The 20,191-nt window shown below is 35.5% G+C and overlaps 1 protein-coding gene across 13 annotated transcripts in view; it reads left to right on the plus strand.

Annotated features, from left to right (window-relative positions):
- Positions 1-20,191, plus strand: part of LOC18430385 (vacuolar protein sorting-associated protein, putative (DUF1162)) — a 144,811-nt gene that overhangs the window by 85,986 nt on the left and 38,634 nt on the right. For 9 of the 13 annotated variants that reach the window (XR_016040549.1, XM_020664999.2, XM_020665003.2 and 6 more), the window contains exons 16-22: positions 10,131-10,287; positions 10,404-10,484; positions 11,078-11,179; positions 13,930-13,988; positions 14,100-14,202; positions 16,388-16,576; positions 16,741-16,857. Coding sequence is in view for 10 of the 13 variants with exons in the window: in XM_020664999.2 (XP_020520658.2) it covers positions 10,131-10,287; positions 10,404-10,484; positions 11,078-11,179; positions 13,930-13,988; positions 14,100-14,202; positions 16,388-16,576; positions 16,741-16,857 (808 nt within the window). In the remaining 3 variants the exon portion in view is untranslated. Of the gene's footprint in view, positions 1-10,130; positions 10,288-10,403; positions 10,485-11,077; positions 11,180-13,924; positions 13,989-14,099; positions 14,203-16,387; positions 16,577-16,740; positions 16,858-19,014; positions 19,149-20,191 lie in introns of those variants that run through there. The other 4 variants (XM_020665001.2, XM_088846508.1, XM_088846509.1 and 1 more) reach the window with 4 other exon arrangements.

Here is a 20,191-nt window from a genome sequence, read left to right on the forward strand (position 1 = left end):
TATTTGTGTACTTTGAATCACATGAAATTTTGTAATTGTGATAAATAAGCAAACATTTAGCAATAGAAGTTTAAACTAAGAAACTAAGTAATTACCACGACGAGTAATTGTAAAGGTGTTGTATACTGTGAAACCTTTGATCTTTATTGCAAGGAGATCACAATTGCTCCTAGTCGTCAGATGTTACATTGGATGGCTTGGGGTGAGTCACAAAGTTCGAGAAATCTTTTTTTGAACTTTGAGTCTAGTCAATGACACTCTTACATCCACCCAATTTGAAATCTAAGGGACAAGAGTAATTGTAACCTCCTTGTACTAAAAGTAAATGGTTTCTTTGTATACTTGAGTAAAAGATTTAAACTATCCATTAAGTGCTCTGGTCAATTGAAAAACATAGCAGAACCACTAGTTCATAGTTCACTGACTCCAATATCTGTACACATATTGGTGACCTTCTTAGGGTTGTGATGCAAATCGCATTGAGGCTTGCAAGAATTAGACTAATTAAATATTTTTTATTTATTTGTTGTTTTTAAAAATTGATTTTTAGGGATGGGGTAGACTTTTTCTAATTTTCTATTGGGGTTTTATATTTTAGTTGTCCTTTTTTTATTTTATTTGAGATTATAAAACTTAGATGGGAGTAAGTTATTTTTATTGGGCTTTAGTTATTGTTATGAGGGACTTAGAGGGTATCTTCATTTAGCATGGGACAAGAGTAGTAAATTAACAAAACTTTCTTATTTAGGATATGTTCAAATTTTTGAGGATGGGGGGATGTTTTATTTGTTAAGGAAAGGGAGAGGAGGTAATCCCGTGAGGTGGATCTCTTCTTTATTTATGGTGGGGCCTACATGAAGTTAGATTGAGAATATGTGGAAAAGATAAAGAATAGAGTTTCTATAGTAATATGGGTACATGAGAGAGAGAGAGAGAGAGAGAGAGAGAGAGAGAGAGAGAGAGATTGATTGACGTGGGAGATAGAGAGAAATTGATTGGGTTTTCTTTATTTGACTTTGAATTTTTTGGATTGCATTTAAAGTGGGAATTTCCTCTTAGAAGAAAGACTTGGATATTTTTGTAGTGTTTTTTTTATGACTGACGAAAAGAGAGCTTCTTTATGGCTTGATTTACAACCACCTTATTTTCTCCATAGGTGCTGAATTTTGTTGATTTTAAGATCGAAAGAAGGCTGGATTTAATTTCCCGAGCTCCTTTTGCTTCATTTGTTATCAGAGCACGGTTCGAAAGGGTTTAGCAACTACGATGGATGGTCGTGGAGGTCGCAACCATAGGAATGCCAAGCAAGACCAAATATACATGAAATCGACAACTTGACGGAGATTGTTGAAAAGTTGTTGCAGAAACGAAGACCACAACAATGTAAAAATCGAACAAGATGAGATCTATGGTGTGAGATCCATATTGTGTGAGTCTTGTGAAGATCGGCATAAATCAAAGTGCGAGTCTGAGTGAGAACGATCGGATGTTATGCTTGATTGCACTTATGGGTTCGATGCACGATGGCATCGACGGGAGCACCAATGTAGAGAAAAGTTGGGTAACCAACAACCCTAAAGCCGATGACATCTTGCATATGAGAGCAGACGAAAATCAGTGTCAAGGCTAGTAGAGAAAGAATTTTACTACATTCAGATCAGCCCTAGAACTGAATCATCCCAAGCTAGGAGACTGACAACTCCAACTTGGGGAGTTGCTGTCCCTACCGCTAAACCTGAGTATCACACAAGTAAATAGAGATAGGTATATGATTTCATAATCAAAGAAAATCCTAAATTTGTCACTAGTGAGGTTGATGCATTGAATGATGCACAAAACCCCAAATGTATTGAGAAAATGGTAGATGTATTTATAGATGAATGTGTTGAAAGAGAAGAGATAATTGGGGATATACCTAACCACTTTATTGATAGAAGGATGGATGCTTTCAAATCTGACAATGAAGAAATTCATCATTATCTTAATCAGAAGGAAGTGTTAACTTTTAACATTATTTCCATTGAAGATAATATTGAGTTTGCAAATGATTCACTTTTAGTGAACAAGGAAGAGCAATCCATAACTATAATCTTAGGGGACTTGCGATTGGATGAGAAAGTAGAGGCATTGGCTTCTGATCAAAGTAAAGTGTTAATGGTTAGAGATGAACCATCATTGTTGTCGTTGAACGAGGAGATTCCACCCAAATCTTCTGAAGAGGAGGGTATCGCTCTACTATTTATCTGAGAACCTACAAAGAAAAATGATATTGATGATAGTGCTCATAATGGTGTTGTTTCGCACAATGTTTTTCTAAATCTGTGGGGCTATTGGAGATGCATACCAAGGAACTAAAGGTGTTTTCAACTTCGTTTCTTGACAATAGGCTTGACATAAGTAATGTCCACTTTGAAGTTGATAATATCGTCCTCAGTGGTGAAAGAAAAACTGCTCCATTGTTTTTCTTTGAGTTGCAGATTCCAATCTCAATTCATGAATTATGTGTTGAAAGCTATGGGCTGAATGTAGGATTTATCTTGATCCACTTCAAAATTCTTGGCCAAAATTTTTCAGGTTTCTTTGATAATGAGACAATTGCTTGAGGGAGATGGAGGCCCATGGTTTTTATTTTCGTATTCTACTCTTATTGGTGTTTACATATTTGATTGGCACATAGATATGGAGAGTATAAGAGCCATTATGTAAATCCTTACTGAAGTTTTGAGGTGTGGATTCATTAATGGCCCTTGCATTGCCAATGTACTTTTGTCACCTCATGGCAAAGTTATTGAGCTCCTTGCTGCAGATTTGATGCTTGATTCCATGAATTACAAAGGTAATAATTTGTTTTGAGATAGTTTTAGTAAGAGCTCTCAAAGAAGGTATGGGCCATGGCGTTTTGAATTTCTTTCTTCATGTGCTTTACCGTGATTTTAAACCTTATGATTTTACCCTCCCTATTGGTAACAGTGCATGCATGTGCTTGAACTAGAGCGATTCAGCCGTGAGTGTTCAAGTTCATGGGTTAGGTGTTAAGTGGGGCTTAGATTCGGGTGATTTTATGGGGAGTTCTTTTATTGTACTTTGTGCTGGCTTTGGTTCGTTGTGGAATGCCCAATTTTCTTTTAAGAATTGACAACATAAAGATGTTCTTAGATGGGGCTTAACGATAGGAGCTTGTGTTGTCCATGTTCATGGAGGAAGGCATCTCATTTTTGTTTCAAATTTCATGGGCTTACGCTTGACATTGAGTGCACCGATTTTTGCTAGTTCCTTGTTGGTATCCACAACTCTTGCCATTCTTGAACATGTAAAGCATGCCCATATATCATGCTGAGTTTGAGACCTCTAGCGAGGATTGAATCCGATAAGGAAGACAAGCAGGTAGGCATAAACCTCAATTATAGTTTCATTGATATTTTGTACTGTATTTTTAGTTGTTAGGCCATATTTCTTCCTTGCACTCAAAAGAAGTAATCAGCTGAGCCTTGAAGTAGTCGTAGCTATTTGCCATGTTCTTGGCACACCAAATAAAGTATTTATTAAACTTGGTAATGTTTGGGGCTATGCAATAGCGCTATTGCCATAAGCTAAGGCGATCCTTGTCAAATATGAACTTCACTTCTTGGAAGATTTTTGAGAATCGCTAAAGTTTGAGATTTATGCTGAAATCATGGAGTCAGTCAATATTTGCTTATTTCTAGGGAAATTTTTTCAAGACCAGACATGGGAGAAAGCTTCTTCGATTAGGAATCAAAATTCTTTGGCGGGAACTAATTATTCTTCTTCATAAAGGGTAGTCAATTTTGAACTCTCAGTTAGTAATTCCCTATATGTGCCGCATGGATAACCATCAGAGGTGTATTTTGGTTGTTCGCCTCATGCCTTACAAAGAACAATTGCGTGGAGATGTAGGGCTTCGCCATCAGCTAAGAGAGGATGAAGATGCAACAGAAGAAACTTGAGACGAGTTTTTTTTCCATCTCGAGTATGATGCGAATCGCATTGGGGCTTGCAAGAATTAGATTGATTGAATGTTTTTTACTTATCAGTTTTTTTTAAAAATTGATTTTCAGGGATGGGGTAGACTTTTTTAAATTTTCTATTGGGGTTTTATTTTTAGTTGTCTTTTTTTATATTTTATTTGAGACTATAGGACTTAAATGAGATTGAGTTATTTCTGTTGGGCTTTAGTTATTGTTATGAGGAATTTTGAAGGTATTTTCATTTAGAATGGGACAAGAGCAGTAAATTAGCAGAAGTTACTTATTTAGGATAAGTTCAAATTTTTGAGGATGGGGGGATGTTTTATTTGTTTAGGACAGGGAGAGGAGGTAATCATATGAGATGGATCTTTTCTGTATTTTTGGTGGGGCTCACATGAACTTAGAGAGAGAAATATGTTGAAAAGATAAAGGATGGAGTTTCTATAGTAATATGGTCTCAAGAGAGAGAGAGAGAGAGAGAGAGAGAGAGAGAGAGAGAGAGAGATTGATTTGGGGGATAGAGAGAGAAAGTGATTGGGTTTTCTTTACTTTATTTTTTATCTTTTTTGGCTTGTATTTATGGTGAAATTTTTTCCTTAGAAGAGAGATTTGGATATTTTTGTTGGTTTTAAGATCGAAAGAAGGTCGGACTCCTTTTGCATCAGGTTAGAAGCATGCATGTAGCTTCTTCAACTTTATCCCAAGCCGAACTCTTGTCAAGAAAGGCCTGTTCAGTCCCGTGGTTTTTAAACAAGCACTACTAGCATCTTTATGTATTTGAATGCGATGGAATCCGTCTTTTAACGATCATTACATGCTTCCTTAGCATTTGATTACACTTTGTGAAGACTAAATCATCGAGCCTCTTTCTCGCAAGCTACTTCCTTTTTTTTTGTATGGACATGTAAGAAACTCTATGAGCTAGAGTTGAGGCTTAATGAACTAAATATTATATTGCAGTCAATCTATAATAGATTAATACTCTATTAATAGAGTGTAGGAGTTATAAGTTGATATAAGGCTATAATTTTTAACTGAGTAATACCATAATTGTTGGATACTCTTGAGATTCTTAATCGTTTTAGAATCGGGATCGCGGATTCGCGGCTAGCTAGAAGATTCTTATTTTAAGAATCCATGTTTGTACCAGGGGAATAGCGAGTAACACGATTCCTACTTTATAGGAATTGAGTTTTGACCGAAATGGAATCGAGATCCTTATATACATGGATTCGAGATTTCGACTGCTTTAGGAATCGAGTTTCTAGCCTATTTGGAATCAACCCATATGGAAATGAGATTCTTTCATATGTGAAATCTTGATTCTGCCTTCTTTGGATCAAGTTTTTGATGCATTTGTAATCATGATACATTTGGAATTAAGATTCATGCCAGTGCTCAAAAAAGCAGGCCGCCTAGCGCCTAGGCGGTCCAGAAGGCTTGGGCACATCGCCCAAGCCTAGGCGGTCCAAAAGGCTTGGGCGCATCACCCAAGCGTAGCCGGACAAACTGGGCGGCAGTCCCTGGGCAAAAGTCCCTGGGCGATAGTCCTTGGGTGGCCGCTGAGGCAGTACGGAACCTGTCTAGGCGCAAGATTTTTATTATTATTTTTAGTTGTATTAATTTTTTTTGAAATATAAAGGGTTTGAAGGATGGGTTTTAGGTTCATTTCAAACCTAATCACAGAAGAACCCATTTTATTGAGAAAGAAACCTCAAGAAAACTAAATTTTGTGACTTTTATTGGATCAAAGTGTTTCTCAAAGTTACAGAAACGGATCCAAACATCACCCAGGTAGATTTGATTTAGTTTTGGAGTTTTATAATATTATTAGAGGGTGTTTTTTATTATTTTAGCACCAGAAAACATCTCAGAGGTGGGAGTTTGGAGTTCGAGCAATCAAAGTGCAAATATTTATTTTTTAGATTGCTTGTTTTATTTTGAGATGTCTTCTTCAGGATCTAGTCGAAGTGGAGATCCGGGTTGGAAATATGGATATAACTTGAATCCAAATGACAAAACTTGCATTAGATGCAATTTTTGTGAAAAAGATACGAAAGGGGGCATAAACCGGTTTAAGAAACATCTTGCCGGTATTAAAGGGGATGTTGCCCATTGTAAAAGTGTTCCTGAAGCTATTCTAGAGGAGATTAAGCAATATATGAGTTCTGTAAAACAAAAACGGGAACAAAATCCTTGTAGTTGAATAGATCTATTTTTGCTACTTTTAGAAGAAGTGATCCGGGTTGTAAGTATGGTTATAACCCAAAACCAAACGATAAAAATTGTATAAGGTGTAATTTTTGTGAAAGCGATACCAATGGGGGTATTAACCGATTTAAGAAACACCTTGCTGATATTGAAGAGAACGTTGCTTCTTATAAAAAGGTTCTTGAAGCTATTCGGGATGAGATTAGATAGCTTCTGAATTTAAAAGAACCAGAAAATGATGAAAATGAACTTTGTTCTATGGAAATATCTTCTCCAGGTTCTTCTAGAAGTGGTGATCTGGGTTGGAAGTATGGTTATAACCCGAATCCAAATGACAAAAATCGTATTAGATGTAATTATTGTGGAAAGGATACTAATGGGGGCATTTACTGGTTTAAAAACACCTTGCCGGTGTTAAGGTGGATGTTGCCCCGTGCAAAAATGTTCCTGAGGCTACCAGGGGGGAAATTATACAATAATTGAGTTCAGGAAAGTATAAAATGATAGACAAGGGTTGAGAAGCCAAGACTCCTAGGGCCTGATCTGCACTTACTAGGAAGAGGGAGGTAGAAGAAAAGGAGGAAGACGCATATTCAGAAGAAACAGAAGAGGACGAGTGTTATATTGAAGAGGGAGGTGGCTGTGATGATGATGGCCTCGATTCTCATACTAGTAAGAGGGAGGTAGAAGAACAGGAGGAAGAGGTAGATTCAGAAGAAACAGAAGAGGACGAGCGTTATATTGAAGAGGGAGGTGGCTCTGATGATGATTGCCTTGATTTTGATGCATATGATGAAGCTTACCCTATTCCTTTTGATGATGTTGATGATTACTGAAGACTCTTGGTGTTGAGTGTTGACTATTGTGTTGAGTCTTGAGTGTTGACTATTGTGTCCTAGACTGTATATTTTTGAATTTCTGTATATTTTCTTTTTCTTATTTTTAGTTTCTAGTTCTACTTTCTAGTTTCTAGTTCTACTATATAACTTTTGTGTGTACAGTCTACAGTGTATCAGACACAGTCTATTATCAAACACAATATTAGGAGGAAGGTCAATTAGTAGATACTCATAGTCCACCAGGGAAATTGTCTACAAAGGATACAAGTATTATCTCTTGTATTTTTTAAATGTGATTTTGATATCATTATTGTAGTTATCTGCACTATGGTGTTGTTTATGTTGTAGTCTTATTGGAACATAATGTTCTTTACCAATTATGTTTTAAAAAGGCAGGTAATCCTAACACTATTAGAAACATGATCTGAGCCTATTCTAGCTTCATAAGAAACATGATATGAGCCTGTCCTATGGTACTCTCATTAATGCTCCTTTACGATAGTTATACCTGCCATTGTGACCTACAAAAGGCATTAGATTATAAATGTTGAGTTCTTAAACATTTGCATTTGAAAGTTGATTCTTGTTACAAATACTTCAGCCACTGCATTCATTGAATTATTGTTTGGAGCACCTATAAACCATGGGAAATAATGTTCTCCAATCGTATTTCCAAATAACAGAAATCATAATCCATGAATATTTGAGGCAAGATTCCACATTCAGCAAATCACAATTTGTCCACCTATGAATATCAATGCTTGATCTTGTGGAAAATTTGGATCGAGATTCTATGATGGTGGATGTCAGATTCCATGTTGATTGAATCACAGTTTCATACACCTACGAACTGAGGTACTTTATGTTGTAGATTTTGGATTCAAATGAAGGAAAAAATCAACATGGGATTCATTATATGTGGAATGGGGAATCATCAAATGTGTAATCTGTATTCAATAAATGTTGGACTCGAGATTTGAAAAAGCTGGAACCAAAATTCCATAAATCTTGGGATCGAGATTTGGAAAAAGTTGGAATCAGGTTTCCTAAAATAAAGAATCGAGATTCCTGAATTCAAGGAAACGGGTTCTGTCAAGACTCTTTGTTAGAATCCCAAATCAGGATTATGAAGCGGAATCGTGAGCTTGGTAGACAGACACTAGTAACTGTGTGATACATTGAATTCCAAACACTATAATTCAAACTTGATTTTGAAATGTTAAATTTCTTAATCTTGGCAGAATGCAACTTGCCTACTTAACATCTCAAATGAACAACTGTTTTCTGAAGTAGATGAGAAACAACTTAATCTCAATATTCAGATGGCCATCCTTTGTAAGTTTGAAGCATTACTCCCATGTTGTTCATTATTCGCCTACAAATTGTAAGCAATCATTATAAGTCTATATTCAAGTCGATCTTCTATATCCTATATCATCATATGAAGCTACGCAAGTCGAATCTTGAAAGAAATTATTCAATTAGAGAGATACCCAGATCTGATTTGGTCTTTCGTCCCACTGCCATTTCCTTCCCAAATGATTTTAATGTATACGTACAAAGTCAACTGTTTTGTAGATATCTTATGTTGGATGTTTTTGTCCAAGACAAGCCTCTCAGCACATTCATTAAAGTCATCCATATTTGCATCCTTGCTCTCAATACCCAGGTGAAAGCAATGGTGCCTAGCTACATGCAATGGTGCAAGCACCCTCTCCCATCTTTTATCTTTAGTCTCCTATATTGAGCCACAATTTGTGTCATCATTGTTCAACCCATAGTTAGGCAAAGCGATTTGAAATCCAAATCGATTTAGGGATTGGAAGCATGGAATTGCCAACACGCTTCCACATCGTCTTAACCCGAAATGGCTACCAGCTGGGGGGTTTATGTTTTCAGAATCGATGCCATGCAAGAGAAATGATGGGGAACGAGATTTCTATTTTTAGGAATCGAGATTCGACCAAACTAGAATCAAGATCCTCACATCGATGGAATTGAAAATCCTAGCTCTTTGGAATCGAGTTCTAACCTAGTTGGAATTGACCAATATCAAATGGAGATTCCTTCATTTATGGAACCGAGAATCCGGCGTCTTTGGAATCGAGAGGGAACTGAGAGGGAAAAAATATATGTATCAATGCCATTTATTGACCGACATGCCATATGTGCACGTTTACATTATTTCCTTTAAATTATTTCTAACATCTTGGAGTTGCAACCTCTCCATTGAATCAATACAAAGCATATTTAAAGAATTAAATAGAGAACGTGGACCACTATGGTTTCTATTGGTTATTTTCGTGCCAAAAAAGATGATTACACCTTGCAGCTTGAGATTGAGTCTCTAACTCGAGTAGTTAGATGCCTTGAAAACTTCTAATCATCACTTATCAAAAAAAGCAAAAAGAAAAAAAAAGGGGAAAGAGGTAGAATTCTGGTAAACGTGGAAACCAATTTCAACAAATGTAGAAGCGAGATTCACCAATTGTGGAATCGAGAATCAATAAATATTGAAAACTGGATTCTATATAGGATGGAATCGAGATTTTACCAATCGGTATCGCGACCATCGAGAAGAGATTCAGGTAACTATGGTTCAAAGCCTCCATTATCACCCTCTTAGTTCCATTGAGTGCAACCTATGTAAAACCCATAAGGGACTCACCTTGTTGTCAACAAAACCGTAGAACTTTTGTGGTGGTAGTGGATGTGGTGGAGTGAGGTGAGGGGGGGGGGGGGGGGTTTGGAGAGAGAGAGAGCTCTCAGTTTGGTGTAAGAAAAATTTGTTTAGAAACATCCGATAAGGCGTGTGCAGAGGGTTTAACCTCATATATTAGTAACTCAAATTCTTAAAGATAATGAGTCATGTCGTCCCCAACCATAAAAGGCATTCAAGTACATCACAAATACCTCAAAGTCTCAAAAAAAATACCACAAAGTCTCTTTTTACCAAGTTGGTATTTTGCTTAGTTATTGGGGTGGTGTGCATTAGAAATTGCTTTTCATGGACTTTCTGAGTTGTTTCCTAAAACGTTGTCCCATATAATGTCTCTTAGAATGCCAAATTCACATTTTTCTTATTTATCTACAGGGAAGCTAACAACGACTCTTTGCGCATGATGGCCTATGGAGTTATTCTTGAGTGCAAAATTTGGAGCAAGTCTGCATCAGTTTCTTCTTTGATTAATCAACTACAAATTGTTGATCCTGCCACCACAAATATCTGGCTTGCTAGTTTGAACAGCAAGGTTCTTGTTGGTTCCTTTTCTGCATTTCCTAGTTGACTTATGATGGAAGGAGGGGGGGGGGTAAATTATTCTGGTGTGCTGATTATACCAGTTACTAGTTTCTGTTCTGACTGCAGAATCTGAAGCAAGGGCAACCTTTTATTTCTGTACAAGTTGAATTGTTACCTCAAAAATGCCCTCATGATATTTCAGTGAAGGTGATTGTTGAAGGATAGTCATTTTACATCAGTAAAGGAATTGATTGTTGAAGGATAGTCATTTTACATCAGTAAAGGAATCATTCCACTAATTCTTGGTCACCAAATTTTTTATCGAATAAATGACATGTACAAGTAAAAATATCTTTTAATGGGTCAAATCCCTTTACAAATTCTTTAAGGGGTTCAAATAATCCCATCTAACATTATCAGGGTTACTTTCTAGCTTCTCATTTCAGTCTAAAAGAACATCAAGAAGGCCTAAATAGCCCTTGTTCAGGATTGGGAACCCTGAGCAATAATGACATTTTGGTAATCTTAGCCTTACTATAGGGGATAAATTACCAAAATGCCCCTGAATGGTCAGGCGTCCCAGTGCAGAACAGTGGAACTTTAGGCATTTTTGAATTTTATATGGGGAAGTACCTGATTGAAATGGAGGTTAAAAAGTAACCTTTGCGATATAAAATGGCTTCATTTAGACTAAATGATTTTTTATAGGATTGGTCCCATAACTGATACTTTTCGTTTCAAAAAGTTTTCTTAATAATTTCTTTTGTACTTATGTTCCTATGGTTGTTGTACATGATTAGGTTGTATTGCAACCATTTGAGGCATTTTGTGATTCAAAACTCTTGCTGAGTCTCTTATATTTTCATAGTATTTTGGGGAGCTTTCAATCTCATGATCATATGGTAAGTGTTTGTTGACTTTCTATATGGTGTTCTTCTATTCTTTACCCACGTTTTTTATTTTGTTCATTTTGATTGATATCTACCTGATAGTTTCCTCTGTTGCGGTGACATCATCCCTTTTGCTTGTTGACTTTTTTGCTTGTTGAGTTTTGTACGCCTATGAGCTTCCTTGGATGGACTAGATGTTTTGAACATAAATGCTTATGTCAATAAATTTCTCTTAAAATTGCTTTGGCTAAATATTATTTCACATGAAGATTTTCAATGTTATGTAATAATGTCATACACGATTCTGAATTATTACTAAAACCAGATGAGGCTGGCCATTCCAACAAGAATCAGTTTTCTTTGTTTTGGGTGATGACTGTATGATGCCTTCACCTTGTTGTAACTGCGATTAACTATCTGGTGGGTTGTTGGACTTCCTCAAACCCTGTTTGATAAGAATAATTTCTGAATCTTCTATTTAAGGTGGCGCTTATGCTCCCGAAGTACATTCCCGCCATGTTTCTCTTCTCAAGGGAACATTTCTCTTCTTTATGGGAGTCTCTCTACTAATTAAAGGAGGAGATCATCTTTCCAGTGGACCCCGTATGGAACCTACAAAATGCAGGACAAATTAAATTTTTTGGGTTCTAGAGGAGCGGTCACATTCTCATCCTTACCAGATTCAAAAGGCAACTTGAGCATCAAAATTCTTTCTTAATCCAATTTAACAATTAAGTTCCATTGTAGCAAGCATGAGCTAAGATACATCATGGGAGTATTGAGATACCTATAATGGATTCTTATGTACGAACGTTATTCTTAGTAGAACTTCATTCATGGAAAAAATATATTACTTGGTGTACTGAAAATTTCAATTAATAGCTTTTTTCGGTAGTTCAGTGGGGATAGGGTCCCCTGCCCATGGTAGGAATGGAACCTAGCCGATTTTTAATTTCAATTTTAATTAAGGCTATGATATAGAAAACTCGATTTATTTATTTTTTAAAATTTGGATTTTATGATGTGCATTTATATATAATCAACATATTTGCAATTGCTTTGTAAATAAATTTTAAAATTATTTAAAAAATATGGCCCTTGATAGAGCAGAATGGCGGACTAGGATTTGTATACCCAACCCCAAGTAGTTTGGAAAATGTTCTAATTTTTAAAATTATTTAAACATTATGGCTTTTGATAGAGCAGAATGACGGACTAGGATTCATGTAGCTGACCCCAAATAGTTGGGAAAAGGCTATAAGATGATGATGATGATTAGCAAGTGCTTTATAAATAATTTTTAAAATTTATCCTGTTTCCTAAATATTTATTGTACGTGCTCTCAGACGGAGCTTTTGGCTACCTGCTCGTTCTCCCTCTCCTAACAACTACGTTGAAAACCAACGTGGTCTGGTCTACAAGTTCCTTGACTGGTTTGATTGGAACTGATGCTCGTGATTTAGTCAAGACTGATTGTTGATCTCTCTCTCCCTTTGAACTGGCAATTCTTTTTTCAATGGCTCACTTTCCACTTGAGTTTATGGTAGCTTAGATCTTCTGCATAGCTGCAAGCGACATGGGCTAGTTCACACCCTTTTCTGGCTATGCTATCATTCAGTGAAGTTGTTTCCGTGGGATATGACTGCCATCAATTTCATATTGGCATATAAACTTATTGATATAAATGTATTGCTTACATTAGAGGAAAAATGGAAGATATTCCCATGGGGTTCACTATACCAACTCAATGATGCAGCTATTGATAGTATTGCTCACTGTTGGAAAAACCGGGTGATTTAACCGCTAACGGACCGGTTAGATGCCACTGGCCAGTTCTGGTTTTGGTTTGTTTTGGTGATCGACCGGTATTAAAAAAAAATAAAAATAAAAGAAAGTATATAGATTCTAAAAACTAAGGAATTTGGTTTGTAATGTATTTTTTAATATTCTTTACATTATGGTAAAGATTAAAAATTGTTTTTGTCATTAATCCTTGTTTTAATAATCCATTATTTTCATTAATTTTCAACTTCATTTGAATGTGTTTTCTTTTAATAATTCTTTATATGCTTTTCATATTTTATTAGATATTTTTTTTGACCGCCCGGGACTTGCTCGGTTAGAATGGTTGAATCGGCCAGTTTAGCGGTTAGGCCGGTTAAACCGCTTTTGGGCCCATGTCCGGTTAGCCGTTGCGGTTTGATTTTGCGAACACTGGTATTGCTAAAACTATCTCAGGATATACATGAAGTTTTTACTGGCAAGATATTAATTGCAAAGCTTATTTCTCTTGCTTGGGCATTGCTGAAAGTCATGTCTTTTCTGTTTCGTGGCTTAAGAATGTAATTTCTATTTTTGTTGGAGTCAGATATTGTATCACACTGGATGCAATTGTACTTTACATGGTATTGGGTATTAGGTCATTGTACCTAAACCTTGTATGTCTCATGCATGTAACCTATTATGCTTGGTGGAATTTATTCTTTTTGGCTGCAACCAGAATTTGTTTTCAGTTTACTGTAGTATGTCCAAGTGCTTTTTATTCAGCTATAGTAAAGTAGTTTTGGACCTTGTGGTACGTCTCGTGCTCCTTGGAGCAGATTGTTGATCTTAATATTTTTATGTTGAATTCTGTAGCTATTGATTTATGTAAAAGTTTTCATTCACCATCATGTGGACATGTTTGTTGTATTTTATCTCTTGTTTCACTTTTTATTTGTGGAATCTTATAGTTGGCCTTTTACTTTCTATTTGAAGTGCAGGTCCTTTCATCACTTGATGGATTTGAAAATGTTAAAGTCCGTTTACTGACCAAGGCTGAGTGAGTTTCCTATTTAGCAGTGAAAAGCTGTGCAACAATTGTTTTTTATTTGGACTTGATAATTCTTCGGTAGCATTTATTTGCCTATTGGTTTTTGTTCTGTTTTCTAAGGTATGTGCTATTGAATCGTGCCAAAGTGGCTTGGGATGTTAAGCTGGGCAATGCAACAGTTGCGATCCCTTGCAGTTGCTGCGCTATCAACACACATAAAATGGTGTCAACTTGGTTTTTTCTCTCTATTTTTCCTGCCCTAAATTTTTGAGGACATTTTTATTGTTCAGCTATTTTTAATAGCTTTTTCTATCTACGCTGTAACCTGGGTGGTGTGGTGCTCCCCATCTTGACCATTTGTTGGTATGGATGCTATTCATGGAAATGGCATTCATCATCCCGGTTGTTTATAGTGTGAATTATCTTAATTTTTTTCTTTGCTGAGCTAGTCCAGATTTTGGACTGCTCTTTTATACTACTATAATAAACATATGTTCAATGGGTTTAAAGACCGATTCCTTTCATTTTACCAAAAAAAAAAGTAATAGGAAGACTAGTTGCCTGTCTTCATTCTTCTCTTGATTTCTTGAAACAAGAGGCTGTGATGGCTCTTATTAACTTGTGAGGCTCTGTCCCATTCCTGACTAGATTACTCATTTACTGCACATGTGAAGCTCTTATTATATGTTCTCATTACGCCATTTCTATTTACAAGTATCCATATTTGTAGTGGAAGTCATGTTTCCTGCTAAATGCATCATAACATCTCAATGATTCACATGGTATAGGCTTCTCTCTTCTGTCTTAATGCCTGAATTACAAGTTATATGGTAAGCTATATGAATAGTGAAGTGTTTAAAATGCATAGAAACTATAAATTGAACATGGTTTATCACGAAAATAAATCAATACTGGAGTTGTATTTTACTTTTAGTTTATATCTAGATTAGTTGGATTCTGGATGGTGAATATGTGTCAATACTCTGTCTCTCAAATATATTAAGATATTCTGTGATGTCAAATTTAATAGATTGTAATGAACAAGTTGCACTAGATATTATATTTTCACATATTGCTACATTTTGTGTATCATGCTTTTAATTAGTTAAGCTAAATAGAATGTATTGTGCTGTGTACATCTTCCCCTTTTAATTTTGCTCTTGTGATTGGCAAATGTGTTCTTACTATGAATTTACCAAAATTGGAGATAATTCATATCATTAAAAAATTTGATTTCCTCCATAAATTAAAGGCAGTTCGAAACTAATTCCTCTTTGGAAAACAATAGTTCCTTAATTGCAATAATTACATCATAGATGCAACAAAAAAGAAAATCTTCTCAATTTATGCATTAAGGAAGTCAACGGCTTCGAAGTACTACTTTCTTTGAGAAAATATTATACTTCCAACACAAAGAAAGCAATATAAATATAAATATAGATTTATTTAAAAACAACATAATGAGGAAAGAGACAAATTCTAAGCAGTAACACAACATTAATAAAAACGCAAAAACTATAAATACTAACCTTACATGTATCAAAGTTTCACTACGTGTACAACAAAACTGAGGCAAGAATATAATTAATTCATATGTTTTGATAAAATACAATTAAAATCTAACAAAGTGCAATACTATTACAAATAATAGTATTATGATTCAGAATATCAAGTTTAAACCATTTTTATGGGTTTGAATAAAAAACATAAAATTTACCTAATATTTTTAGCTTGAAAGCCACAGATCTCTATCCTCGGTATGCAGCACAAATGAAAATTCCCAAACAACTTTTGGGATTCGACTTTGGTTCTATGAGTCCAAGGGTTTCAAATTTTTGGATTAATAGAAAATCCGAAAATAAGAATGAGAAATTCCTACTTTTTTGTTTTGGGATTTATTTGGAGGAACCATTATGTTAAGGAATTAAGAATACAATGTTGATTCTAAACTTTGATTTTCATCAAATATCGACAGCATAGATCAAAGAAATCGAGGTCTTCCAAAATCAGGCATAATATCCCCAATTTTTAGATCTTCAAAGTGCAAGAAATCCGTGTTTTTTTCTCCCTTTTTAAACAGTGTACAGTGGCGATATTGTGCATAGTCACCCTAGTACTTTAGAACTCAGACAAGTGAGCCCGAGCTCTACAGCACTAATCACCCGAGTTCTACTGCACTAATCACCCATGTAAGCCCAAACTCGGGTGAGTATTGTACTGTGCACTTTCCTATACCCAATTGGGTACAAGAGAACTCGCCTTGGCTACTACCAAGGGCATGTAACTAAACTGAGTCGAGTTAAGCTCGGCCAAGTTTTGGAATTGCGATTCAATAAAGTTCATTCAAAAGAAATCAAGTGTGGATGTCAATGAAAATTATTTAACTATTTCAATACTACATTTTGCAGATATTGAGTTTTGTGGGTTTGCATTTGCAATCAATTCCTGTGGAGGAAGGCGATGAACTTACACAAAAGGGGGATCAAAACTATGACTATACACGCCTCCATTTCCATCAATTTTTTAATCAAGAAGATATCTCAACTATTCTCTACGATTTCTATGATCGCTTTCAGATTAGAATTACAGATTTTGAGGTAAATTTTGTGTGGAATCCCATGCATTTATTTTAAATAAAAAACATTTTCTGGACTCAGAACTTGAATGAAAAACATTTTCTGGATTTGGAACATGTGATTGGCTTCGTCTTTTTTTTTTTTCCATTTTGTTGATCCTTTTTTGATGACATTGATCATTGCAGGGGACCGTTGTAGGAAGTGATTCTTCTCAAGAAGTTACAATTGTTGATCGATTTAATGCTTTGATAACTGTTGGATCATGTATATTTGGGGATGAATCTGCATTGAAACAGTTAGAGGTAAGTTGAGTTTTGAGAGATTATAACTGATTCTATTGTTTTTTGTACACGCTTTTGTTGAAGTCTTCAGGTATCTTGTGTAATGTACTTTTGCCTCAGGAAACATGATATATTTTTCGTGAACTGACGATGTTTCTAACATATATAATCAAATTCTCTTAAAGGATTTAGAAAACAAAATTTGAAGTTGTTCCTGTGCTAAAAGAGTATAGGAACCTGACATTAACAAAAGAAAAAAAAAAAAAGAAGAAAGTTGGTTGTAAACCAGAGAGGGTGGTTGTACTTTCGAATTCTTTACTTCTCTTTTTAAGGTGTTTTAATATTCGAAGGGATTTTGGACATGTTGACTTTTGGGGTTTTAGTTTTATGCAAATGGTTGCGTTTATTTATTTATTTTTTAACTTTTTGGGATTTAATTTTATGGGATTTAATTTTATGTTGAGGTTTATATTTTCTATTTAGCAATATATTTATTTAGATTAGGATTTAAGGTTTGATATTAGATTGAATGAATGGTTAAGATTTCGTAGGAACTTTTAGGGTTTCCCTTTGGGTGTTCTATACACTAGTTTTGACGGAGGATATGGGGACTTTGGTTTTGGAAGATTACTTTGTGTGCAAAGCTTCCCTCTAGCTAGGGTTTGAGACATTGGAAGTGAGGATCTTCAAGCTTGAAGCTCCAGATAACCGCAATCACCTTTTGGCAGTGAGTCAACGCATGAGGACTTATCTTTTTCTTCGGTTCAACTATTGTTCTCCTTTTTCCTGCAAGAGTTTGGAGGTATTTATGCAATTTTAAGTTGAGAATTTGGGGATCATTTATCTCTCGAAATTGCCAAATTCTATTACTAGTTCTTGGATATTTCTTGCTTGTACTGCTCTTAGCTTTGATTCACATGAACTGGTACCATGGAAAGTTCATTCCTTGCAGCCATTCAGTTCTCCTTTTTTTTTTTCTTCTTCTTATCAGGCACTTCATTCTTCCAATTGATGATTGCAAGATGTGCACTTGGAATCATCGCTGAAGGGGCAGGAAGGGGGTGACTCTTGAGATGTTTCAAGGGATGCAAGAAACAAATCCAACTTGTGAAGTTTGTTATGCGTGTGATGGCCTTTTATTATGAAAATTGACGTGATTGTGGCTCTTATCGTATTAGTGTGGTGGTCAATAATTTTGATCCATTTTCTGAAAGAGATAGTGGTAGCTCTAACAATGAAAGTAGGGCAGATCTGGATAGTCCTAACTGGTGGAATGAGATGGGACAATGATGGGAAGATCGCATTGTATGTTCTCTACAAAATAACAAAGACTTCATGCTCAAATTGCTGGATTTGATGAGGAAATGGAAGCTGAAGAGTTTTTAGGCTAGTTGAACAACATGGAAAGTTATTCCGATTGGAAAGATGTCCTAGAGGAGAGAAAGGATAACATTGTTAATGCTAAGTTGAGATGTATAGCTTCTATGTGATGGAAGCATTATCAATAAGATAGCGAAATTAAGGTAAAGGGAAAGGTAAGAAGATGGGAAAAATGATATACAAGATGAGGGCCCAATGTTTACCTTGAGACTTGAGAGAAAAATTTATTTTAGAATGTACAAAATCTACATCAGTGGGAGAGTACTGAGATGAGATATACTCGAGGTCTATATCGACTTACATTAAGGAGTAACTGATACTAGAGTGAAGCCCAAAGAGTTAGTTAGTATCTGAAAGGTCTACGATTGGCCATACGAGGTCAGGTGGGACTACATCAACTCCGTAGTGTAAGTGATACGTATCACTCTCCTTAAAAGTGGAAGATCTAACTTGTGGAGCACTAAGAGGATTGAATTATTGTAGTGGCAGTGCATGGTCTAACCGTGGGAACAATGCCATCCACGGGGATAGACAGCAACCCCTACATGTTAGGAACCACGCAAATCCTAATAATGAAAAGATGGGGTTCAATACTTTAAGCTCGAGGTAGTGTGCAAGGGGGAATCAAATGTTTTAGGTGAATCAAATGCTTTAGGTATGGATGAGTGGCTTGGATAAAAGCCTCTTACGTGCCATTGATCTAATGCATGAAGGATCAAGATCAAATCCACCTTTATGTTCTAAGTATAAAAGTAACTTATGTGATCAATTATAACCCAAACTTATGTATTCACTTCAAGGAGAGAGAGAGCCCCCTTAACAAAAACGTGGCCACCCATGCGACTATCTTCTTCCTTGAACTATTATTTGAAACCCTTCTTTGGAGTAGTCCCTCATGTATGTGATCAAGCACATACTATTGCTTCATTAAGGTATAAATTTTTCTTCTTATATTTCAATTCCTACCTCATTTCCATTATCAAAACTTGTTGTAATTCTTAATTTATTGTAGTTTTCTTCATTTTTGGTCATGAAAACTTGATATTTGAAGAGTCCCAAAGCAATAGTGTAGTCCATACACATAGTATATGTAGACAAACTTGGTTACTCCATGATCTTGTATAGTTTCACCTTGATTTTCTTGATCGTATTTTTTTGGAATTTTTATTGAGAATATACAACTGATGAGATGTTTATTTCATCATATTTGAGCATATGAAATAGTCCCTTTAATTATTTTTTGAATGTTGAAAAGTTCGTGTTGTTCCTTATGGACCACATGGTGTAGTTTTACTATTACTTCCTTAGTTTTGGTAGTCTCTCTGTCAAACTTTGAATGACTGTTTTGGTATGTCTCCCTCATGATTAGATCCCTATTAAGTGAAACAAAAGTGATCATTTGCTTCCCATTGGATTGATCTCCTTGAGTTATTATTATCATCCGTGCCTTAGACAATGGGACAAAATTAAGTCCTCGAAAGGCCCTTTCGTGGCCCGAGCACAAGGTGTTCAAACCATGGCTTCCCCCATGTATGTTTGCATGTTAATTTGATGTATTTACAATTATTGAGTGATTCTTGATTGATTAATATTGAGATTGTTCTTATAGTCATGTAGTATGTGCTTTAATGCGATGTTATATTGTTTATGTAAATTGAAATCTCATTGGATCGTCATGATCAAGTGTATAATGTATATGAAACATTGTGATATATGGTGAGAATGAATAATGAAGATGTAATATGTCTAGAGATGTACATTGTGAGTATTTGGACATTGTATTGAGTTTAATTGTATGTTTGAGTAAGGGATTTGTAAGGGACCTATTAGGGTTGAATTTTTATTATTCAAATGTGTATAAACGATGTTTGTAGGTTGGAATATATGTATTATGGTTATGTATTGAGATATTCATGCATTTAAACCTTTCAAGTTTTAATACAATAACTTTTTTTTTTTTTTTAAAGATTGCGTT

This window comes from Amborella trichopoda, chromosome 9 (genome assembly GCF_054954075.1).
Source record: "Amborella trichopoda isolate Santa Cruz 75 chromosome 9, AtrichopodaSantaCruz75HAP2 v2.0, whole genome shotgun sequence".
NCBI classification, from domain to species: Eukaryota; Viridiplantae; Streptophyta; class Magnoliopsida; order Amborellales; family Amborellaceae; genus Amborella; species Amborella trichopoda.